Source organism: Tetrao urogallus, assembly GCF_951394365.1.
Source record: "Tetrao urogallus genome assembly, chromosome: 3".
NCBI classification, from domain to species: domain Eukaryota; kingdom Metazoa; phylum Chordata; class Aves; order Galliformes; family Phasianidae; genus Tetrao; species Tetrao urogallus.
The window spans coordinates 8,983,412-9,009,399 of record NC_136815.1 but is presented as its reverse complement, the minus strand read 5'-3'; the positions used below and the strand labels follow the sequence as shown (position 1 = coordinate 9,009,399).

The 25,988-nt window shown below is 38.9% G+C and overlaps 1 protein-coding gene across 3 annotated transcripts in view; it reads right to left on the bottom strand.

The window, feature by feature from the left end:
* Positions 1 to 5,220: 5,220 nt before the first annotated feature.
* The window catches only part of ASAP1 (ArfGAP with SH3 domain, ankyrin repeat and PH domain 1), a gene marked incomplete at both ends in the record, with an annotated part of 116,959 nt that continues 96,191 nt past the window's right edge, over positions 5,221 to 25,988 (bottom strand). For 2 of the 3 annotated variants that reach the window (XM_079533674.1, XM_079533675.1), the window contains 6 exons: positions 5,221 to 5,295; positions 7,387 to 7,509; positions 11,449 to 11,948; positions 12,879 to 12,937; positions 15,418 to 15,484; positions 17,919 to 18,080. In XM_079533674.1, coding sequence (XP_079389800.1) covers positions 5,221 to 5,295; positions 7,387 to 7,509; positions 11,449 to 11,948; positions 12,879 to 12,937; positions 15,418 to 15,484; positions 17,919 to 18,080 — 986 coding nt within the window. The remainder of the gene's footprint in view (positions 5,296 to 7,386; positions 7,510 to 11,448; positions 11,949 to 12,878; positions 12,938 to 15,417; positions 15,485 to 17,918; positions 18,081 to 25,988) is intronic. The other variant, XM_079533676.1, reaches the window with a different exon arrangement.

Genomic DNA, 25,988 nt, shown 5'->3' with positions numbered 1-25,988 from the left:
CACATATAATAGTTTTGAAGGCTGTGAAGTCATGTGGAAGGACAGAGACGCCACTTCTATGACTTAGCCCCACTGTGGGCTGTGTACAGCAGCAGCACCTCCTTCCATACAGCCCCCAGCTCACACACCACCTCAGATGCCTTCTGCTCCCTCATGGTGCTGAGCTGCAGCAGCTGCTCTGATGGTCTGACTGGTGTTACTGCTACTGAAAGTCTTGTTGCTTCTCCCAGACAGCAGACCTGCACTTCTCATCGCTCACAGAGCAGTTGAGCTCTAGGTGAGTATAATCACAGAATGGCTTGGGTTGAAAAGGACCACAGTGATCATGTAGTTTCAACCCCCCTGCTATGTGCAGGGTCGCCAACCCACCTAAAGGCAGTGCTCAGAAGAGCACTGCCCACCCCTTTCACTAATCTTCATGTCAGTGATGGAGTCCTGATTTTCCAGAAGGGTCCAGGGTCATGCTTGTACTCCTTCCCTCCAGCCCTTCTACTCTTGTAAGCTACCCTCTGCTGCACACAAAGCAATTCGATTTCTTCTAATCAACTGCAGAAGTCTTAGAAGTCCCCAACTTCGGTTCATGCAAAGCTCAACGCTGGAAGCTCCTTGCTCTCCTGCTGTCCTAGACGCTAAGATTCCCTCATAAGCTCAGCATTTGATAGAGGCAGTTTAAGCATTTCCTCTCTGGTGGCTTTCTACAGAGGTTGCTCGACTTCCTTATAGGAAGACAAAGACTAAGGAACTTCCTGGATCATCAATCTGCCTTTCTAGCACGATGTCCCACGAGTTGCACTACACACCTTTCTCCCCACAATAAGATGTCTCAGCTGAAACATGGTGGGCAGTTTCGGGAAGGAGCTGCAGCTTGCTTACTGCTTGGCCACCTCCAGCTCAGGGGCATGTGCGCACTCAGCACGGACGTGGAGGAAGGGAGGGACAAAAACCATTACTAAGCTGGGTTTGAGAACAGCCTCAGACTTGAAGCTGTAGCACGCTACTCCTCGTTGTTCTAAGTTTACAGACAGCTGTAGTAAGTTCTCCATACAGTATTTCCTGGGAATCAGGCTGAGGAAATTAGTTACCAAAACAACCAGGTTAATGCTACCGTGTGGACTGAGGTAGATATATTGAAGTAATGCCTGCTTGCAGCCATTCTAGGGCAGCCTTGAGTGCTCAAGGGTGAATCATTTACACAATATGACTACAAAAGAAAATCAGATTTCTGAATTTTTGGTGGTAACTGAAACACCTTCAGGCCTCGGGGAAAAGTGCAAGAAGAAAAGGGTCTACACACAAGTAACAAGCAAAGGATCGTTAGCACGAAGTAACAAGGGTTAAAAAGGGAGAGGAGGTTTCTAGCCACACAATGCCTGAACCAAGAGCAGACAGGCAGGAACTGCACAGCTGCGCTAACTGGATTTCAAGTCCCAGGTAAGTCTGCAGCTTATTCCAAACACTCAGCTGTCAGGCAGGACAGCACACCATTGAATAGTTGCTCCTCTGCTCTAGTGAGACTGGCAGATGTGATGGCCATCACTAATTGTTTGTCCCTCACCCCCACCACTACAAAAGACCGAAGCAGACGCCTGCCTCACTGCATACACTGGGGTCTGTTCTGTGATCCGCAGAGGAACAAGGCAAAGCCTGTGCACTGACACACTATCTGTTTTTTTTGTGCTGCTTGAATGCCAGCTGATGAGAACCAGCCCAAACTCACAGGTCCCATGAACGCAGTGCAGGGGGCTGTGAGCTGAAGGACAAGTTGACAAACAGCAGCCAGCTTCTCTAAGAAGAAACTCGAGCGCTCTCTCAGCAGATGGCTGAGCTCTAAATCACTTTCAGTCATTTTCTCTGTAGCCCTGAAAGTATCATTAGCACAACTTGAAATAGTTTGTATTAGATAAAATTTTTGGCTTACAGCTATATAGATGAGAATATCTTGCAGTCCTGTGTGTGTTCTGTAGCGATCTGAAAAGCTTCTGTCTGTGTTTTAGTAGGGCTAACATAAGTGTCTCATAAAAGCATCTCCAACAACTTTAAACTCAAGAGTGAGCCACTCAGTTGTCTGTAAGAAACTGAGGTCTGAAGCTGAACTTCATATATGAAGGGGACATTTGCACCCATCACGTTCTGATTTCCCAGTGCCAGTTATCTGACCGCAGAATGGCAGAATCATTTATATTGCAAAAAACCCTTAAGATCATCAAGTCCTACCATTAGCGTAACACTCCAACTCCATCACTAAACCATGCCACGGAGTCAGAAGGCAGCACAGCCAAGGGCCACGCTGGGCAGCTCCCCCCAAGCTGAAGGGCCACACCAGCACAGCGGGCTTCACGCAGCGCCTGCCAGAGCCACAGCAAAAGCATGCGGAAATCCGTGGACAAAGTGCTTTGGTGCTAAATTCAGCAAGTAAAGTTTTCCAGATAAAGGCAACCGCATCCATATTTAACAACTGTTAAACACATTTAATTGCATTATATAAGGGGTGCTTTATATTCAAGAAAAAACATTTCAAGTGTTGAAGTTCTACCTGCGTGGAATCCAGACTTTCTCCCTGGACGATATTCCAGTTGACAAAAGGGCCTTGTTCAGATATCTGGGATCAACTGAATACATTTATTTAAAAGCAATTTTAAATATTAAAAAAGTAGAAATTAACACATACAGTACTCGAAAAACTGTCACATTAAATACATGTGAATAGACATGTGTACTGATGTTTTACCTTAACATTCAGTGAGAAGTCAAGATTTTAACTAGTGGCACAACCAGATCTGATTTCTGTACATGTTGATGTACTATGCAATAAAAAAATAAATAGCAACTGTTGTTCAACAGTAAATAAGACATCATCTGCAGAGCATACTTCCCCCTCGGGGGGCACCTTCCCCTGCCCACCCCCCAGCCCCTTATCAGCTAGTTTTCCATAAAGATTTAGACTTTCCAAATACTATGTCATATACAAAATTGCAGACAGTGGCTCATTGAGTTCAAATATAATACTGTACTTAAACTCAGTCAATATCATACATTTTCAGATTTCTTATGACCCACAATAAGCCAGAATAAACAGAACTATTGTTCCCGATGGAACGCATTTAAGTTTATAAAATGCATATGTATACTATTTTAAAGAGCATAGAAAAGAATAGACATTTGATTCTACATAATTTTACATGCCTAGATTTTCTTTATATGGTTTGCTTTCATCAGTTTATTTCAAGATCATTTAAAAATACAATTGACCACAAAAGTGAATAGGTTTTGTTCTTTAATGCAACTTAAAACATTGTATTAATGGATAGAATGGAATGCTAAATAAATGCTAATCCTGACTTCCTTTCCATAGAAAACAGAGTAGAGTCTGAAATACTGGAACTGGTAATACTGAAGCTTAGATGCCAGCAGGCTCACTCACTCCTTGTGCAATTTCTTTATTTCTATTTTTTAATAAGCTTTTGCATTGAATGATAAAACCATTAACAGCTGATATATTTGTTTCCATTTCCTCCATTTGGGGTTTGGACTGTTACTTGTTTCCATATTAACCACAAACAGAATTAAATATTCACTGACTACAGTCTAGTAAAACTGAATTAAAACTGAAAGCTCTCAGAAAGCCTGAAATGTGCTTTTATGAAATGAAAACCTTTCCATGCAGCCAAGACAACCTGCTTTGAAATAACAGGGCCAGGTGCTGAAGCCAACGTAACGTTTAACACAAGTAATGCAAAGCTACATATGAACGTTATGGAACTGGGTACAGACAGACTATGGAACAACGCACAATTGCATTACGCTTCAAAGGTAAAAAAAAAAAAATAATTATAATGTTGAAAGTAACACAGGAAATGAACATTTTTGGTAATACGTTTAAGTGTTTTCTGGCAATGCAACTTGTATCAACTTTCAAGAAACCTCAGGTCAAACGCAGCCTTTAATGATTTTTCTACAAATTAGCTTTCTAATAGTAATAATAATGTTTGCTAGCTGGTGCTTTGAATTGAAACTACTACAGCTACTGCTTGGTGAACTCTCCTAACAACAACTCGATAGTTGTAATCTGAGTTATAGCCTAACGGCCTGATCAAATGCACAAAAGGTCATATTAACTTCCACTTTTTAAAGCAATTAAAAATATTTTAAATTTATCCTTATACCACCACGTAAGAAATTTTATTCAGATAACTGACTTCTAGTGAGGTTGAAGACAGAGGAAAAAGAACCACAAATCATTTTCAAAGAGCCAATTTAGCTATGAACAAATACGTTGCAAGCTCACATTAATCTGAAGAACAATTAAGTTAAAATGTTTTTTTCTTCAAATGTAGCTATATGACTACAGTACTACTTTTGTACAAAGGCAGGTTTCAAGTAAGCATCTAAATGCATGCATAATGTCAACAGTCAACGTTTTATATAAGTCCTTGGTTACTAAGGATTCCGTGAAAGAAACCAGCAAATTTCACATATACCTACTAAAGTACAATATGACTAATTCTCATTAAAATAAGTTTTTGAGTGAAATAATTTTGTAACTTTTCATAGTGAGGTAATATCACAGGGGAACTGCAATCACAGTTTGGCATAGGTCCACATAATATAAACATGAAATGCTGTATGCACACCATAAAACATTACTGTTATCTGTAAAGTCAGTGAATATTTGTCTTCGTAATTACACTTAACTGAGCACTATATTAAATAAATAACAAAGTGGGTTTCATAGCTGTAAACTGCATACACTTATAAACTGCAGACTGATTTATAAATTGCCCAAAACCATTCACTCATTCTAACTTTCTGCTAATTGTATATTGAGAATACTGAGTTATTAGGAACAGTCATTTCTGTACAGTTACACGGCTGATGGAGATCACCTATGTTTGGAAAGCTGGCAGTTCACACGTATTTTGAACAGCATAGACAGAGATGTAAGTGCTAGATGCCGAGGATGGCTTCAACAAACCCAATAAGGCGTGCCAGGTTCCAAGGCTACCATAATACTGGCAAAGGCAGAATAACACCGTATATTTACAATACATATAACTCAACCTCATGAGGTGAAACTTAAATGAATTCTTAATTTGTAACAGCAGCTATATATACAATTGTGCACAGGATTACAGGGAGGCAGCAGCGTTCGCTTTTGCTAAAAAGCCCGTCTTGCATGAAGAATGTGCAATGCTCAAGTTTGGGGATTTTTATTTGTTTTCACTAGTCTGACAGAATGTGCACAAAGGACACTGGAAAGACCCCTTTCCTCTCTGGCTGTCCTTCAATGTGTCCGATCTGCAACACAGGAGAAATAAACAGACAAATAAGTGTCCATACACGCACAGAACATTCACAGATAGCATTAACTCTATTCAAAACCAGCAGAATTGCACAGATGCCATGGGAACTCTGCAAGTTTTTTGACAGCTTAAGGCATCCTCAGTTAACATTTGAGTTTGTGTAAGTGAACAAAATAAAATCCTACAAACTTATAAGACAAAGCAACTGCATCCAAAGAGAACAAAGCAGCTACAGTTGAATTCAGAAACCTACAAAAGCAACACACACCACTGCATTTCAAGAATCTCCCCACAACAAAAGCCTGACTTTCTTTCATCCATGGGCTGACTTGCAGCAACAGGTCACACCCCTCTCAAAACCATTCATCTTAGTTAACTGTGTAAATCATAAACATCTCATGTGTCAGCTTATGGCTGTGAAGTTACTTTTGATGAACTGCATGGCTGGACAGGAGAAATCCTAGAAAACATTTCACTCCAAGTGATACAGACCCAACTGTTTTCCTCAATCAATTCCTATGACTTCTAATGATTTATGTGCATACCAGTGCTTACAACAAATAACAGCACTGTTTGATTAAGCATCCTCCACATACAATATCTTAAGCACTTCACATAACAGCCATTTATAAGGAAATATCCAAGCAATCTCTAACAAAAATGGCGCTTTCTATATGAACTTTCCATTTTTAAAAAGCCTTATTATCAACAACTGTCCAACTGACAGCACTGCACTTGGCTATCTACTCTTGTCCTGCTGCGGCACTGCTCACTACTTCCACAATAATGTACCTCCTTCCTCTGCCATGAGCTAACAGAATGGGAAGGGGAAGCGTGCAGGGCTGGCCATTTCCTCTTGTAAAGCCAAATTTTTGAAGCAAATGAGTCAACAGCCCTCATTTCCCTTCACAGAAACACTCCAACTGAAGCACTTCACGGAATTTGTCAGGCACGTGGCTTTTTAAAATACCTGGGTACTTCACAAACAGATTCAGCAACTAATGAAAGTATAATCAAGGATTGGATAACGTTGCTAATACAGCAGCTTTTCACTGCACGCTGCTCTTCTGATACCATCTTTTCAGCCAAAGCTTTTCCGCACTTAAATGTCCCGCTGGTGAATGGAAGGAAACTGGGACCACAGTAGCAAGGGTTGCATTGCACTTACATTAAGAATTGGTAGGCAGCACTGCAATAAGAATTTGTTTTAATCCAATCTGAATTAAATCTGTCTGTTTTTCCACAGTAACAGCTCTTAGGTAGGGAAGCATGAGGCAGGAGGCAGCACGCAGACTGTCAAGGGAGGACTGGAGCCTCCAAGCAGGGCTGAGAAAGCCTGAGGCTTGCACTTCAAGAACCAAACACAATATGCAGTCTAGAGAAGGGATGGTTATGATACAAAACTATGCCACAGGAGGGACAAAAACGTTGATTAACTGCCGCTCGTTTAGGGAAGAAAATCAGCAGCTTACGGCGCTAATTACAAAGTTTTTCAGACTCCCAGCAGCCTCTACAGTTATAACTTAACATTTCTGCAGTGCTGGAGATAATTACACAACTCATTTTGCATGGAAAGCATATAAGCATGCTAAATGGAGGGATGATATGACACCATCTCTCTATTTGATGGAAGGCCAAGGCGCATCACTGCCTGAACATAAATACAAATGTGTTACTGTCACCCAGCAGTGAAGCCAAATCCAGCCAGGATGGGGCTAGCAGACTCCTCAGAAGAGGAAGACCCTAAAAAGGGTGTCTCCTCTAGTATGAATTTCAAGGCTGGATATTAGTTCATACAAACTCTTCCCTCTCCCCTGAATAAACAAGCAAAAAAATTGGAAAAAAAAAAATTGGAAAAAAAAAATTGGAAAAAAAAAATTGGAAAAAAAAAATTGGAAAAAAAAATTGGAAAAAAAAATTGGAAAAAAAAATTGGAAAAAAAAATTGGAAAAAAAAATTGGAAAAAAAAATTGGAAAAAAAAAATTGGAAAAAAAAAATTGGAAAAAAAAAATTGGAAAAAAAAGAGGCTTTCCTTTAAGAGTTGTAAAGAAGTGATGAGGAACTATAAAAGCAAAAGATACATACCCACCACTCTTGGTCCTCTTCCCCAGTTACAATAATTACTTCTCCTTCAACAAAGGTGAGCTCATCATCATTATCTGCCTGGCAGTCATAAATTGTCTTCACTCGCCTAACCTTGTTCTTTCCCTAAAAATACAGCAAAGTTTTAGATGGAAGACATGAAGGAGACAGGAAACATTTCATATGAATTCTGCCTTCAAGTTCTATTTTACAAAAAGGAGAAGACAACCAAATTTCCTTTTTCTCAGTCAAGGTATAAAATAAAAACATCCACTTCAAGGATTAAAAAACAAGAGTGAAAGGAAAAGATCTATACAAGTCCAGTTTTGTTTTTTTTTTTTAAAGGATTCAGAACTCACAAGAAACTTCAGTAGTAATCACATTGCTTAAGTTTCTTATACCTCCTCCATCAAAGCTTAAATAATGTCTTTACATTAGTCCAATCCACCACCACCCACCTTCTTTCTCCCATCATACATGATTAAACAAAGAAAAGCCAAACACGAAACCTCAACAAAAAACAAACAAACAAAAACACCACCACCACATGAACAAACTGAAATCCAATCTCCTTCGAGCATTAAGAGAGGTAAAGGCTGAGGAAAATGCCACATTGAAATCCCAGTGTTCCTTGCAATTTGGGGATCTACCAGGAAAATACAGTGTTCTTTGATTTCAGATGTGCTTATAGAAATGTATCAGGAAATTATTTTCTGAATGACTTTCAGTCCAGAGTGTTAGCCATTTCTTACTAAATAATTCTTAACTTCAGATGGCAGTACACTATTTATTATGATTTGTCATCACAAAATTCTCGCAACTCCGCTATTCTGCATCCAAGTGTTTTCTAGCTCATATTTTGCTGCACACTGCTAATTCACATAAGAAAGCCTGAGCCATGGACTCCTCCCAAACATATGTTTCTCATGGCCGGAAAAATGCTTTAAATTATTTCCAAATAGAGTAAGTAAGCAACGCTAAGTGAAATATGCTGCTACTTTATACTCACTGAAATGCACTGCTGCCCCATATTCCTGTATTTTTATACTGCGTGCTTCTTCAATAACTACAGTTCCTCTTTGAACAGAGGTAGTCAGATAACAAGAACACAAACAAGAGGAGCAGAAGGAGATGAGAAGCAGGAGGGTATGAAGGAAAAGTCAGCAGGTTTAGAGGGATTTGTGCCAGAAGTAACTTGACAGAGGAAATTTCCTAGGGAGTCTTCTCTTCGCTGTTACCTTCCCATTGAAAACACCTCCATGTTCCAGGAGAAAAGCGCCTGCAGCTCAGCAGCAGAGCAGGCACGCAGCAAGGAGCACTCACATTGAAGTCAAGTTATAGAAAATAACAATTATATATGTAAGGGCGATGCAGTTAACGCAACATAAGATGGGAAAAATGTACTATTGAGACAAAATGAACAGAAATACTTTAGGTGAAATTTGTATGAGATCAAAGGACTTTTTTTCGTCCTTTTTTTTTTTTTTCCCCAGCAAGGATTTACTGCAGCAAGTTACTTCAAAGAATGCTTTCTTCTTCTTTTTTTCCTTTCTTTTTTTTTTTTTTAAAACAAATTCAGATAATGTGAACAAAAATCTCAACTATCACAAGGGACTGGAATGCAATATTAATATGGATGCTTGGAACCAGTCCCTGCTTTCAACTCCAGAGAAGCTTTGCAAACTAAGAGAACTTCCAGTCGATGCTCCAGCGATGAAGGGAAACAACTTCTGCCTCACAGAAGTTTTCCTGCAGTCAGGAGTATGAAGAAAGTAATATTCCTCTAACCTAATCTTGGAGGACCGTAGGCAACTCAGCTCGTAAGAGCACAAAAAATGCCTGCAGTTCCTCTTGGCTCCAATTAGTGCCACAGATGAAGGTTTAATATTCTGTCTCTTTCACCTAGGAGAAAGGAGAACTCAAGCCTGGGCTGCTATTAACCTTGGAAAGGTTCACAGAAGGATGAGGCTGAAGGAAGTATAGGTTTACCAGAATAGAAGCTGGGGCACTGGTGTGTAAAAAGTAAAATGAAAGCAAATACAGAACATCTCATTTGGAATTGTAAACAAACTCACAGAAGTAATAACAAAAAATCCCTCAGAATTTTGCATCTAAATATTAGCACCCATTCAACAGCACATTTTTTGTCCAAGACCAAACAATAGTCAGTTGCTGTGGTTTTTAAACAATCCCTCCACATTCCTATTTATGCTCAGTGTTTAAAAAGAAGTATTTTATCTCTTTCATAGTCCCTTCCAACCCCTACTATTCTGTGAAAAAAAAACCCACTCAGGTGTTCAGTGACATTTCACAAGCTCTTGGAATCAATTTCTACAAAAATATCCTTTGAATTCCCTATACAGGACCAGTATGTATATATATGTACACACACACACACACACACACACACACACACACACACACACACACACACACACCCCACCATACCAGTACTAATACTTATACCTAATAATTTTAGGTAACTGACCTACAAATTCTAGTGCAGGAATTTATGCCATTTTTTTTTCCTTTTTTCTTTCTTTCTTTCTTTTTCCAGTGGCTATCAAAATCAAGCCTGCAGTACTGCAGGCAATGCTGGCTGTTGTCACAGTGCTTAATGCATTGTGACACAGCATTTCATCAGCTTGTGCTGAGAGGACACAGCGACAGGCTAAAAGTGCAAACACAACACGTTTAAGATGAACACCTTCACATTACTGCTTGAGAAGATTGCAGCAAACAAGCGTGCACACAATGATATGTAAAAAAATTGCAATAATTATCATGGATACATCATAATTTTGATCACTTTTTCCAAGCTGTGAAATTATTTAATTTGCTGCATATACGAAAGTGGCTCAATGAATTTTTACTCATGATTTTTCTGCACAAAATAGGGGAAGAGTTTAAAGAATATAAAAAAAAAAAAACAAAATCCGCTGTTTGCTCTCTTTCACTCAGTCAGAAGGGAGCAATAGCTGAGAATGCCCAGTGTCATTTGCTTCCTTATATTCAAGTACATAAAAAATTGCAGTTGCAGACACCTTTTGATCTTCATGCTTTCTTTCACCCAATCTCTACAACAATCAGGAAATTCAAGCAACAACTCTCATTCTCTGTTCCAATACGAACATACAGAGGAGTCAATCACAGAAGCCAAGCAGAATAATGGCTCTGCAGAAAGTGTTCTTTCTCAGACAAGCACAAGAAAGGAGAAACTCACCCTTTGCTTTCACTACCAGAACGGAAGTCACATTTCCTTTCACATAAGTGCTTTGCATAGCCAATTTGACAAGCAAAAACATCTCCTTTTTGATGTATTCTTAATGATGAGAAATCCTGAGAGCACTCTGGAGTTTCATAAAATGATTTCAATATACATATGCATGAAGAAACCGCTATTGGATGGAAATTACACTGGCTCACAAGATAAATAGCTAGATGAACTGGGGATTGAACAAGTAGACTTGGAGTCTAGTTATATTCCCAGCTCTGTTACTACACAACACACAGCAACATTAATTTTGCCAATCAAACAATATATCCAAACCTTTGCCAACTACTTAAGTACACCAGCATTAAATATTCAGGACAGGAATGTTCACCCATTTGTCACAGTTGACCTAGAATCTACATTTTTACCTACTGACCAGCAGGTTAGCAGTAATAGGAGCTAGCACCCTTTCCTAACACTAAAATAGAATCAAACAAATATTCTAGTAATCTATAAAGCAACAAAGTCAAGAGAGGAAAACGCCTATTAATTCAGAAGTATGACTGGCATACACAAAGATGGCCAAATATTCTGGTAAATTCAAACACACCAGCATTCCCCCAAGACTATCATTTGGCGTTATGTCCTTGTGTCAGCAGGCTAGAGGTCTTGTAAACACCAAGTATTTGCTGAAGCTACTTGGATGTACAGAAAGAACAAAGTTCCCCGTCCTAGCCCATAACATTACTGTTTTGTTCGCACAGCTCAAGGGCTTCTTTTTTGCACAGACAGTCCTAGAGTAACTTCAAAGCCTTGCATGGAAATGTTGAAGTAGCTGCAATAATACGTACCATATTTATCTTCCTGGGAAGCGGCACAGGGGTTTCTGGCAGGGTGTGTGTTACGTCATTAGACTCTTCAGATGCTTGCTTCTGGACGGTGTCTCTAGATTGTACGTTTGGAGAAAGATCTAAGGAGTGAGATTTCTGATTTGCCTCTGAGGGCTGAGGCTTTGGTGATGCTTCTCCACCTTGTGTTTTAGCCAACAGCTCTCCCAGCTGAGGTTTTGGAGGAAGGTCCTTTATTTGCGGCTTTGGAGGTAAGTCTCCAAGTTGCGGTTTTGGTGGCAAGTCTCCTAGCTGAGGTTTGGGGGGCAGTTCTCCAGGCTTTGGGGGTAAATCTCCTACTTGAGGCTTCTGAGTTAGTTCCAGAGGCAGAGGCTTCGGGGGCAGATCTCCAGGTTGTGGTTTCTGTGGTATATCGATGGACAGCGAGGGCTTAAACATTTCCGTGTGCTGATTGGATTTATCTATTGAAAGATGATGACTGGTTTCTATTTTTCTTAGTGCCACTAAAACAAAAAGAAAGAAGTTTATTCACAACCTCCTTTAAACATTACAGCACTGAGACACATCAATTCAAAGACAAGCTGCCGAGGGTGAAACAGTGTGATTGCTTTTTAGACTGAACAAACATAACGAACTAAGAAAAGATGCATTTTACAGAAAAGCCTAATGAGCCCATCGACGTGACTGAAAATTCTCGCGAATGCCGGTTACTTTTACGTACACACAATTGAACTCAGTATCGGTATCTGTAAAATCTTGAGGAGGAAACGAAGTGAACTCGTATGTGTATGCAGGTCTGCTTACTATTTTGTAGTCTACTGATGATGAAATGCAAAAAGCCTTTGAACTCATAAGGCAGGTTTTATTTAAGAGAGGCTAAAGCCATTTCTAAAAATAAAAGACCACTGAGGAGGGATGATGGTCTCAGCAAGTCACTAATATATTTAAGTAAGCATCTAACTACTTGAAAGGAATCGAGTACTGTCAAAAGTACAAGCCTGTTTCCTGAACATGACGATGGACACAATTTAAAGATATTAAAAAATTGGACACGTGGTTATCAAGAAAAAAAAATTACCAATGAGATTGGTCAGAGATGAAACAGGAGCCCAGAGAGGTTATCCACCAAGACTTCCAAAACACGATTACTAAGATAGCCCTGTTCTGAGGGGCGGATTGGACCAGATGGCCTCATGAGTTCTCTTTCAACTTCTATTACTTTTTTTTTTTTTTTCCCCCTTCACTACATTCTGTAGGTCTCACTCCTTTTTAGTTTAATTAAAAAGTCTCCTGATTTCAAAAATTCTTTCAGTTTTGCTGAAGTGTCACCGTTTGTGGTAATTTAAAAATGAAACCTGCTGAAAACAAAGTATTTATTCTCTCATGCACTTAAGGAGAATTATGAAAACACCCCAAAAAAAGAAATCACTTACCTTTCTGAGGTAGTTTGGGAAGAACTCTAGGGCCAAGTGCAGTCTTTGCAGTCCCAGTGCTAAATCAACAGATGTGGTTGTTAGTGCTTACAGTTGTTACTAAGCGTACCTTTCCTTTCCTTTTTTTTTTCCTCTACACATCCATAATTTAGAGAAATCCGCATTTGTTTCTTTTGCGTAATCAACTTATCATCTAGTCTGTGCATCAAGCCCTCAATGCTCAATGTAAAAAAACTCAATGCTCCTGTAAGAACGGACCATTTTTTCAAACAGAAAGAGATACACGAACCCCACAACAGCTTTCATTCTGCAAAGTGAACTGTGTGCAAAAACATACTCCGAAAATGGATGAAGCTGAAAGACCAGCTCAGTGGGCAGATCCTGAACTTAAAAGAAATTCTGCTCTTTAAAAATTAAGATAACTACCCCGAATCATTCAAAACATCCTCTGGCTTTTATGCCAAGGGTTTGAAGTTTTCCAGGATTGAGCCGTTGCCTCATATGAGTTTTACAACACACAGTCTGCAACTGCATCAGGAGACAGAGTTTCTGCTGCTCCAGGGGAAACACAAACAGCTGTGGCAAGCAACATGCTTCACCCTGTTAAGCTGTGTTACAGTAGGATAAGCTATTCACCATGGTACACAACAACACAAATAAGACAGGAGTATTTTGGAACCATTCTTGCACTATAGAGTAAGAAACACAGAGATGATGTTTATAAGATGACCACATCTTGAAAGACAGCTTGGAATCTTCTAGTAAAAATCCAATTTTAATTTGGTTAATTTGCATATCTCCAAAAAGCGCATTTTAATGCATTAATTAGATACTGAATAGTACTGCCATAATTTGTTGCCAACAGGTGGGTCAATGCCTGTCACAGGTAGCTCTCCTTTGGACACACACTACTTTATCTTAAGCTTAATCTAAGAGGCTTTGAAAATATCAGTTACAAATACGTATAAATGGTTGCAATTCATTTTACTTTCTGTACTCAGTAAGAAAGAGGCTCCACAAGAGTTCTACTTATTCTAAAATTTCATTTTAAAGCTCGAAAGAACTGATCATTAAGAAAATAAGCTATTTGTTGAAAATGTTCGGCACAAGAGTGACATCTGTTTCCTCAAACAAGCAATCTCATAAGATACTTGCTTCCTTAACTCAATTTAATCCTGAACTACCATCTGGCCTGGCACCATTTAACCACGCCACATAAAAGAGAAAACGATGGTAGGTTATTCTGCTTTCATGAATTACAGTTCTGAGGAGATTTGTGCCTTTGGACTCCCAGCTTTCTGAATGTTTTGCTAAGGGAACTCCAGTTCTTCTCACTGGGAGGCTCTTAAAGCACAGGTGATGATTATTAGCTCTGCTTCTTGGGGAGATATTTAGGTTCATACCAACCATCTTAAAAAGTTACAAATAGGGAGAATCAAGGCATGAAAACTCAGTGAGTAAAAAAAAAGTATTATTTCTGAAAAATTACTCAAAAAATAAGGAAAAAAGTGATGAGCTTGTCAGAATATGTTCAAAGGAGAGAGTGTTCTGCTGTATCAGCAGCCCTGATTCCAGTACTATTTTTCTCTGAAGTTAACTTTTCAACATGAGTATTATGAAACACTAAAGCTTAATCTCTGTGCTTTTTTTTAGAAGTTAAAATGCATCATGACATAAAACTGGAAGAACAGCCAAACTGAATCTTTAATATATAATTACCCAGGCTTTTCACTACTACCATCAAGAATCAGATTTGCACATTTTTTCTTCACTTGTAAATGTCAAGTATGGCAGCAGCTCTGTGGCACAGAACATCACCACCTTTTTCTTTCTATACCAAATGATACTGGAATGGATTCAGATGAGGCAAACCAGCTGTGCCACCAGGAACGCACCCACAGCCTCTGCAGACAAAGCGAAGCACACACTGAGGATGTCCAGAAGCTCCGTACACGTGTGATTTGCATCCACCTCCAGTTATGCCCTGATCTCACACATGCACATGGTCAGACAGGTACACCACCATGTTGCTTGAGGCATGTTTATCACCATTACCTTGCACTGAACCTAAGGACTTTGGAACTGCCTGCCTAGTTCTCTGCTACAGAACTAGCTTCTATGGATAGCTATGCCAAAATTGAATCTGAAATGTTTTGTTTCCCTGCAGTTACAGATTTCTCATTAAAGTAGCTAAAATGAAATGCCAGGAGGCATGAAAATTAAACTTCTGTCTTGCTGGACAGAAGTGTGAGATAGCATTCTCTAGCTCAGACCTGACTTCTGTAGGAGCCCAGGCAGATTCTGGTACAAATCATTTTGTCCAACCTGTTCAAAGTAGGAATTGTGCATGGAAAGCTATAAATGAAGCATAGGAGGATCAGTGAAGCCAGAATATTTGTACAGCAGTAATACACGCAGGAAACTAATGAAGAAACTTCGCTAGAGTTTTTCTTCATATGAAGGGCAATTTTTTCTAATTCACAAATTAGTCACATCTAAATAAGTTTTCACCTTCACTTTCACATATACAGACTTTTACCTTGACTGCTGTGACATCCCCTCAAACTTGTTTGCAGCCTTAGTTGAAGGTGGGCCCAAATCATTACCTGGAATGAAAAAACAATTAAAAAAAATGAACATTAGGGTAACTGAACATTATGGTAACTGAAATATCATCAGCAGAAGGTGTGCTAAGTCCACAGCCTTTCAAGTGCACCCTACATGACATGTCTGAAGATTTTAAAGATCATTCTTCACTAACAACTTTGTAACTGAAAAAGCCACAGGGACCATAATAATCCAACCTGACCTTTCATATAACACGTTTCAGAATTCACTGGTAGTTCACATCTGCTGGCAAGGGAAGACTGAATTACATTGCTGAGTTTCTGCTGCAGGGCACTTGTTTTGAATATAGTGTTTCAATTTACTCTGAATGGGAGATACTGCAGGCAAGTGTCTGAAGGTATTTATGGTAGATGCGCCTTGTAACACAACAAGTATGTTTCTAAGTAATTATTTTTGCGAATAAAACAAATTCAAGTTTTTGAGCGCTGCTATTTTATTGAACAGTCATTAAATCAGCAAAGGCTATTCTTCAAGCCTTGTTACCATAAAGTTACCATAAACATTAACTTCTGGTAAACACAAGAGCCTAGGTATATTCAACTTTATAAAAAGGTATCAAAATGCAAACCCAAGTGATTCTGAACTCCTTCGTGGAATCGTGGAGGTTGAAAAAGATCCCTAAGATCATCTCGTCCGACTGCCAACCCAACACCAAAAGAATATTTTCACCTATCAGTTAATTCCTCTTTTAGGGCCTTGATCATTCCCTCTTCCCTAGCTCATCAACAGTCTTAGAATCAAACTCATAAACATTATATCCATCTCAGAGATAAAATTTACTGAAGTGACATTTAATGATTCAAGCATGCAAAATGCTTCCTAAACAAAAGAATAACATATCTTGCTAGATATCATTCTTTGTGCTGAAGTCTAAATGAAACAGCAGAGAAGGCTAATACTGAGCCTTCCTAAAATACTTTTGTATGAAAAAAATGGAAAAGTAGAAAAATAAAATTAAGACTGAAACAGACAATAGACCTTTCCCATGTAGGTCCTGTGCATGAAAGGAAAATCTCATGGTTGCCATGGAAATCCAAAATAATATAAAAGACATTTCTAAAACATATGTAAGTAATAATTTGCTTACATACAAGCTGAAGATCGTTCTGTTTGAAAACTCAGCACAAGGTAGCTCGACACTTGCACCATCCTGTCCTTTAACTGTTATACAGGATTTTCAAAGAACAGCTGCCACAAACTTCTCAGCTTCCACCACACCTTTCGTTCTGCTAGAGTCACATTATATAATATCTATCATAGTATTTTAGGTGCTGATTTGGACTTAACAGTTAGAAAAACAAAAAAAAAAAACTTTGAAGTCCAATGTTTTTACTGCCTCTGCAGCAGTACAGAACTGTTGTAGGAAACATTTCTTCCCATGTATCTGAAAAAGTAGGTAACTGAAATTTCTTGAGAAAAAGGCTACACATTCAACTCCATTCTTTTCAAATCATGCACTTTATCAAATCACACATTCTACACATGTGCACTACGTGACTTAACACATAACTGAACTTGCTGGGGGAAAAAGTGCTTTTAGGCTTGATCTCCTATGTTATGTCTACATTAGAACAAAAAGAAAATAGCCTTAAGATATAACCATTATATGGATGACCCCTATGTGTAAGTATTAGACTCCAGTTTATGGATTTAGGAAAATTCTGCCAACATAACTAGAATTACAGAAAGTTACAAGGGCCCAAGATTCACAGCTGCAGGGAGAAGTTACATGCATAGAGAAGAGATGGATGCAAAAAGGAAGGATTTGGGTAGAACAGAAAATATTTCCTAACAAGCTTCTGTCAGAAAGGTATCCTGTTAAAAAAAATAAAAATAAAATAAAGCACTGTTTCTTTATAACTTCTGCTGATATAAGGATGCAAACCTATCAGTCCTTGCATGCGCACAGATACCATCGCACAACTTGAAAACATAAAGACAACACATCCCACCAGTCAGCTGTGAGTACTTCAGAGGGGAAATTTGGAGCAGAGCCCAAGGAGATGAGCAGTTCTGGGAGAACTGCACACACTCACTGAGGCACATCTGCCCCAAACCAAGATCCATCCAGATCAGTGAACTGCTCAGAACAGCAGCAGGGCTGAGGGAAAAGATGCAGGGAGGATGCAGCAAATGAGGGTGAAGCAGTCTGGGAAGCTAGGGCAGAGAGAGGGAGGTGGCAGAGAAACTGAACAGGAGCCCAGGGAAGTGTGGAATATTTTCAGTTTTCTCAAGTGAGACATAGAAACCTGGAAGCTACAGTGACAGAGACAGACTGTTGATTTCTCTAAGTTGACATCACATCAAGCTGCAGGAAAGCAAGCAGCAGGTAAAAGAAACAAAAGATTTTATATATATATTATATATATCATCATTAAGGTTTGCCCCTGCCCTTTTGTCTTAAAAACTCACCCCAAGGAACTGGGCCCTTATTCTGGGGTCCGTGAGGTAGTGGGCTTGGTGGGTCAGAGAGGGTTCTTTTGTGTCCTGGGGGTGGGGGAGGTGGTCTCTTCTTGGAAAGAGTGGAGCTGCCACTAGAGGGTTGAGTGCTTAGAGGGAGGGTTGAAGGTGGGCCTGCAAGATAACAAACAACCTTCTTACAAATACATGTGCATCAATGGCAAAGCAGCACAAAAAAAAAAAAAAAAAAAAAAGAAATCACAGTCAGACCACAGTGAAGTGCAGTGAAAAAAATCAAAAGACAAGCCATGCCAAAACACTGTTGGAATTAAACAACATGTTCACCACATTTTTAACCTGTTCAGCTGTGGGATTATAAGCAGCTTGACAATAGGATGACACACATACCGTTTAAAAATACAGGATTAATCACTCCAGGATTTTTAATTTTAGGTGTTTAAAAAGAAATCTTAATTTTAAGTAACATTTAGCAGTTGGGTTTTTAATCACTATTTCACATCTGAATGAAATAGCTTTCCAGACGTTCAATTACACGGCTGTTTTTTGGGTTTGTTTTCCTCTATGCTATATCAATTCTGTTAGTAAATTGGAAGGGGTTGTAGAAACACATATCTCCATATTTTCTTTGCTTTGTGTTTTGGAAATAAACTACGGAAAATTTTCCATAGTTACTTTCCATTTCAATTTTCATCTAAATACACCAGAATACACATCTGTACAGCAATGCAAATTGTGTATGCTGCATATATAAAATAAACATTAGACAGGCCCTTTATCTGTCTGAGATTATTTGAAGTGCTTCTAGCAGTTTCTGCAGTCACCTTTATCCTAAACCCTGTATTTCCCCTGAATCAACGTTGGCACAGGCATCGTTCAACACAACACGTACTTTACAGAACATGGGAACAAATGCTGGTTAAAAGGAACAGTTACCACAGGGGAAAATGAGTTTTCCCTATCAACTTCATCATTCACCTTCCCAAATGTCATTGCAGGAAGTTAAGAAAGCAGGCAGTGCTGCACACAAGCATGCAGTGAGGAGACAACTGCTTGAGTCAGCCACCATTACTGCCAAAGTAAATGATTTGTGAGACTTATTTAAATTAATTTTATGTTAGTTTAGATTAGGCTAAAGTTCATTCATCTTTTAATCTCCTCATCTGGCAACATCTTACCGCACTCACGATCTTACATTAAGTTTTGAATGTAAGAGAGCTTTGCCATCACAGGCTGGATAAATGAAGAACACTAACCATACAGTTTTAAAAGCAAAGTTTATTTATACCTGAAATTTCATTTCTAACATCAACTATTTTGTAGCACTACAGAATATACTATTTCTGGAAACACAGCTTATTTGAATGGAATTGAAGACAAGATTTCATTTCGTTAATCAGCATGTACCCTAACCTGCAAACAGAACAAAATCTGCATCTTGAAAAGGTTTAATTCCTTGTTGCTTTCTTCTAGATAGAAAAGTACTTAATTCTGCATGCCTTCCCAAATACATATCATAGAAGCATGAAAATTGGTAAAGAAGAGTCTTTGCTAAAGTTCCTTAGGTGAAATACTGAACATTGAAAAAAAAAAAAAAAAAAAAAAAAAGATTCAGTTACACATAAACATGCACGCATTTGCCAAACATTCTAAGGTGATGACCTCTCCTCTTCACCCAAAAGAAAAGATTAATCAGACTGCCTGTAGGGAGCTAGCCATCAGTCTCATCTCTTCCAGATTCAAGGCTTTTTGTCACTTAGCAGAATCCCTCAATCACAACGCCAGCAAAAATTTAGATCTTGGCTTTCCATTATTTGTGAATCAAATTATTAATCACAGGGGTTGGGAGGGATCTCTAGAGATGACTGCATCTAAATCCCCTACTAAAGCAGGTTCCCTATAGTAGGTTGCATAGGAAGGCGGCCAGGCAGGTCTTGAATATCTCCAATGGAGACTCCACAACTTCTCTAGGCAGCCAGTTACAGTGCTACATTACACTCACTGTAAAGAAGTTCCTCTGCATATTTGTGTGTAAGTTCCCACGTTCCAGTTTTGGCCGTAGCTCTTTGTTCTATCACTACACACCACTGAAGAGTCTGGCCTCATCCCATTGCCTCCCGCACTTCAGATGTTTACGAACATTGATCAGATGCCCTCCCAGCCTTCTTTTCCTCAGGCCAAACAGATCCGGGTAACTCAGCTTTCCTCATAATAGAGACGCTCCAGCCCCTTTACCTCTGTCGCCGTCCGCTGGACTTTTTACAGAAGTACCCAGTCTTTCTTGAACTGATGAACCCAAAATGGACACATTATTCCAGATGTGACCTCAGCAGGGCGGACTAGAGGGGGAGGAGAACCTCCCTCAACTTGGTGGCCACGCTCTTTTTAATACACTCTCAAATACCATTGGCTTTCTTGGCCACCAGGGCACACTACTGGCTCAGGGCCAACCTGCTGTCCAGAAGAACACAGAGCTCCTCTCCAGCAGCACATACCCTAATCTGTACTGATGGCTGTGGTTATTCCGAGGTGCAGGATTCAACATTTGCTTTTGTTCAACCTTAATATGTTCCTCTCTACCCAGCCCGACCAGGCCCTGTTGAATAGCAGCACAGCCTACTGGTATTTGCGGTTGGACTTGATAATCTTTAAGGTCTTTTCCAACCTGAGCAATTCTACGAATCTATGATCCTACTAAAAGAAGTAGAAATACAATCTTAATAATAACATCATTTTAAAAGAATGTAGAAAACATAACTGGTATGTCAGAATGGATCAGACGTACTCGATAGTATATTCCACACTTTGAAATGTCTGCAAGTGGCAACGGCCCATGGATTCTGGTGTGCCACCACCTAGTGCCCTGTGGGTGAACTGCACTACAGCCTCACCAGCACAGCCTTCCCCTCCCCACGAGTTGCAAATAACACCAACTTTGCTTGAAGTGTTGGAAATATAAAATACTATTTACACTTGCTGCTAATCAAACTTCAGAAATAAGTAGAACTTGTGCTTCTTACTGCTAACAGAAGAGAGATTTCTTCTCTACAGAGTTTTTAATCCTACTAAGTTCTATGATCATAATGAAGTATTTCATACTTCATATACCAGTAGTATGTCTCCACACAACGGAGTTTAAAAGCATTATTTCCTCATAGAATTGAAGAGCTCACATGGTGTACTGCAATTACAGGGAAAAGGCAACAAGGTATTAAAAACAATGCAGGTTTTCTGACTCCTGGCACACATTCCTGCATTAATTTCAAAGGCACTTAAATGGAATGAATAAAGAACAGCTTATAAGGCATGTACTAGATTGGATGGCTGAAACACAAAATTTACTTTCAAATAAACAGCAAATAAGGGAAAACTTCAAAGCATCTTTTCGGAGAAAGGTGTAAGTCACATGACTGAACAGAGTAAACGTGGGAAATGTTCTAAAATTTGAATCAGTCCACACAAACAACTGATGAAACAATATAAAGATCTGATGCTGTATTAGTCGCTGGTAAAATTATTCTAAAATACTCTGTATTACGTGAAGTCTCAAAAAACTGCTACTTTCTTTTCTTTCGATATACAAATCTAGGTAGGTATTTCTAGTAATAATCAGAGCAGTTTTCTAGATCAAAAGTCTTGTGCAATTCTAACCAGGCAGCAAGTCAGTCAGCCATTTCTTCGCCACAGTCATCTTAATGTTGTTTTATCACATCATTATGAATTTCACATTTTAGGAAGAACATTCCCCTCCCCCCCTCAAATAAGCATAGAAAAAAACAACCCAAAAACACCTTAACATTGAACTCTGCATCCATTGGGCTCTTTTTTCTTTATTTAGCTGGGCAACAGATGCTTTCTATACAAAATACAAGCTATTTCCACCTTTCATCACTTTTACTCACTGTAAAAATCACAATTTCATGTATGAGCAGACCTAATCATCTCAAACTTACAGTACTATGGTAAATAACTAGAAAATATCTGCAATTAACAGTGCATTTTCTGCATTTTGGCTTTTGTGCAGTTAGTATATTAATTTGTGTACTAGTGAAGAAAACATGCAAAGCTGTTCCCATCCACTTAAATCGTGGTTTTATAGTGTAAAAACCTCACATTTGTATGTATTTTTTACCACTTAATGAGAGATATGGAAGAACCAGTATTCCAGTTAATGGTAGAACAGGTACTGCAAAGGAAAGTAAGTTTATATTAAAAATAATATTTTCATTAACAAAAGTTACTGCTATTTTTCCCACTTATAATGATGACACTTTCTGCAGATACTACCAAAAGCCATCTTCATTTTGTACTTCATTACTGTAGAGAATACATCTTTGGTACTGAAAATAAAACCATAATCAAAGAAGCTGATCAGTCATTCCACATAAGAAAGCTAGGAAAACAAACTGAATCAATATTAGCATATAAAGAACATTCCATAATTACTGCTAAAAAAAACCCTGTTTGAAAAAAAGTGCCAATATTCATATTAAGCAATTATGCAGTTTGGGTTGTAGCACAAATATAACTACATGAAAACTAATGGTTGTCAGCTACCCTCCTCTTCCTATTACAGCACCATAACATACAGAGCTGGACTGAGATTAATAGCATTGTTTACTAAAATATGCACCAAATTTATAAGAATATGTAAAAAAAAAAAACAAGTCTAAGTATACGCAAGAGAGCTGTAGAATCCTAACAGCATACAAAATAAACAGAAGAAAGTGGATGACCTCGAAGGCTGAAGTGAGAACACAAGATTATACACAGTGTTAAAATTCCAGACTAAGAAACCTTCTTGAACTTCCAGTTACATGTATGCCAGAAAGGTGATTTAAACAGCAAAGTACCAAGAAGGGTTAGTACAATGAAAAGAAACTTGAGTGACGCAAAATTAAAATACTCCATTAAAAAAATAAAGGTTTATTTTGTGTAGTTAAGAAAAAAGACCTACATGATTGCTCTCCAGGTAGCACCTAGATACAGGGACCAATGGCAGGAAAAAAAAAAAAAAAATCACTGAATGCTGATGTTACATGAACAAAGCAATTTATTGGACTTTGGAAGATTTCTGATCCTGTGAGCAATGCAGTCTGACCACTTTCAGAAGTCACGAGTAAAGGAAAGTTAGCTATTTTGTGTAGAAATGGAGTTTGATCAAGTAACACAGCAGATTATCTGACACAGAATCATAGAATCACCAAGGTAGGAAAAGACCTACAAGATCACCCAGTCCAACTGTCAAGGCTGGACCAACCTGGTATCTGCAGCTGCAATGGAAGGAACTGCGATGAAGGAGTCCTCTGGTTCTCTGCATTTATACTTAGAGCTGTTAGCAGAAAACTTGCAAGCTTTTAATTAGTAAAGATCTAAACTTAACTTTCAACATGCAATTGACCCTTGACCACCATATTTATCCCCTATGAGAATAACAGGCAGGATCACTGAAGATAATTAACTTTCACTTAAAATTAAGGAATCCTGGTTTAGATTGCCTAATCCTTCCACAAATCTAGCCCTCACTTTGGATTTGCAATTAAGTTTGTGCAAGTCTTTATACTGTTTAGTCATATAACTACTTAAAGACATAAAACAGATGTAAACTGGAGAGTTAAATGAAAAATATGATTTTCAGGCTGTTAAACTCCAAAGACTGGACTAACAAGCTGAACCCGAATAATGTTAGATAAACTGCTGGAAGAGGCACAGCCATGGCAGCTTATGCAGTGATTGTAGTCACTCTGCACTCTATTCTGTTAGAATTAACTAAATCCAGGGGTGACAAGTAACGTGTCCACAAATGAGTTGCTTTAGAGTACAATACACTGTCATAATATTGAACCCACATCCATTATCAGCTCAGGCTCGCTCATCTGCCTTTTCAGAAGATAAGCAGGTGGGTAGGTACACCTTTAACACCATTGCTGGAGGAACCTTCACTTGAGACCTGATACCAAACGCTTACGATGTAACAAATTAATTATTCTGGCTCACTGCTTTAAGAAGATAAATAAACCCAAAAGATAAATCATCTTGGCTCAGGCATTTTTTAAAGTAACGGTTATCAAACTAGGAAATCTAGTCACAGAATCATAGAACGGCAACCTGTCCCTGTGCCTAATTGTTCTCTGAGTAAATAATTTGCTCCTAACATGTAACATAAATCTCTTCTGTTGTAGAAGCAAGCAGTTTTTCCTTGTCCTATCACTATCAAACCACGTAAAGTCAGTCCCCATCTTGTCCATAACTCTTCTAATACAGAAGCGATATCGCAAAATACTCTGCTATGTTTGTACAAAAATTTAAATCATATAGATAGCTACCAAAATGAACTTGCGAAGGTAGAAAATCCCTAACTCAGAGTAAGCCCTGCTCTTACGCAACACCTGAATTGTCAGTGTTAACAACATCAACTTGCCCTAAATCCAAAATATAGAACCATACAGAAAGAAAAGAAAATTTAGTCTATCTCAGATGCCAACAGGAAGGTCAACAGAGTGAAGTCACAAGCAGTACAAGTGAAATCCAAATTAAACTGGTACAACCAAGCTCAGATCGTGAAATCTTACGAAGAAAGTATACTCTGGCCAAACTGCTTTGTCTTTTGGAGGAAAACAAGCATTTTTAACTAAGAGTTAAGGGATTCTGAAGTTGCCAGTACACAGCAAAAACAGACAATGGAACAGTAGTTCTTAAACACAGCACCTGCATTGTGTAAAAGCAGACACCTGATGTCAACAGATTCTGTTCCATCCCTTTTAACCCTTATGTCTTATTGAGAGCTCTTCACCATTATTTCTAACAACGAAGTCGATCACAAGTTGAAGAAATTAAACAAGAACTTACAACCGTTAAAGCATTGAACTACATGGTAGCCTTCATAACAAATAATTTTTTCACAATTAGGTTATTCCTAAATTAAGTTGAGGGAAAAAATGAAGAAATGCATTTTTTTTTTGTCGTTCTCAAGTTAGATTTGCAGACATTGTATTACAGCAACAGGTTTCACTTCACATGTACGTCCTCTAATTTCAAAGCTTATATCCAGATTACAGAGCCATTGTCCGTTACAGCTGCAAAATAAAGCCTTGTAAAAGCAGTTCACTTCCCTTTCAAGCACTACCAAAAGTGTTTTTAGTCACAGAATAAAAAATTATTGAATGAACATATATTTCCAAATCCATCAACTTGTAGCACATATTTTCCTTAGAGGTAATTCTACAAGACCATAACTGTTGTTTCTCTCAGGGAAGAATGGGTGACATTTCGTTTAGCTTCTCAATATGTCACTCATTAAGTATCTGGCAATAGAGTGTATTTTTTTGTATTTTTTTTTAAACAGTATTTTTTCTCTGACATCATTCACACTTCTAAAGCGCTCATCAAGATGAAAAAGGAATGTCTTGATGTAGAGAGGGAACAAACTTTCATACCAACCTGCTTAGCTCTTCCCAGGTCATTCTGGTATTTTTTTCTTTATCCACACAGTGACTGCAAGGAGAGGGAGTCTTCTTGAATCATATCACAGAATCACAGAATGGCTTAGGTTGGAGGGGACCTTAAAGATCATCTAGTTCTAATCCCCCTGCCATGGGCAGGTTTGCCAATCACGAAGTCAGGCAGCCCAGGGTCCCATCCGAACATGGATTTGGATGCCTCCAGAGACAAGGAGCCTCAAAGCCTCTCTGGGAAACCTGTGCCAGTGCCTCGCCACCCTCTGAGTAAAAAAAAATTCCTCCTAACATCTAACCTAAATCCCCTGTCTTTCAGTTTAAAGCCATTCCCTGTTATCCTATCACTAGGAGACCACATAAAAAGTCGATGCCCTCCCTGTCTGTAAGTACTGGAGTACTTCAAGTACTGGAAAGCTGCAATGAGATCTCCCCAAAGCCTTCTCTTCCAAGCTAAACAAGCCCACCTCCCTCAACATTTCTTCACAGGAGGGATGCTTCAGCCCTCTGACCATCTTCATGGCCCTCCTCTGGAGCCACCCCAACAGCTCTGCATCTTTCCTGTACTGGAGGCCTCAGGCCTGGGCACAGTACTCCAGATGGAGCTTCA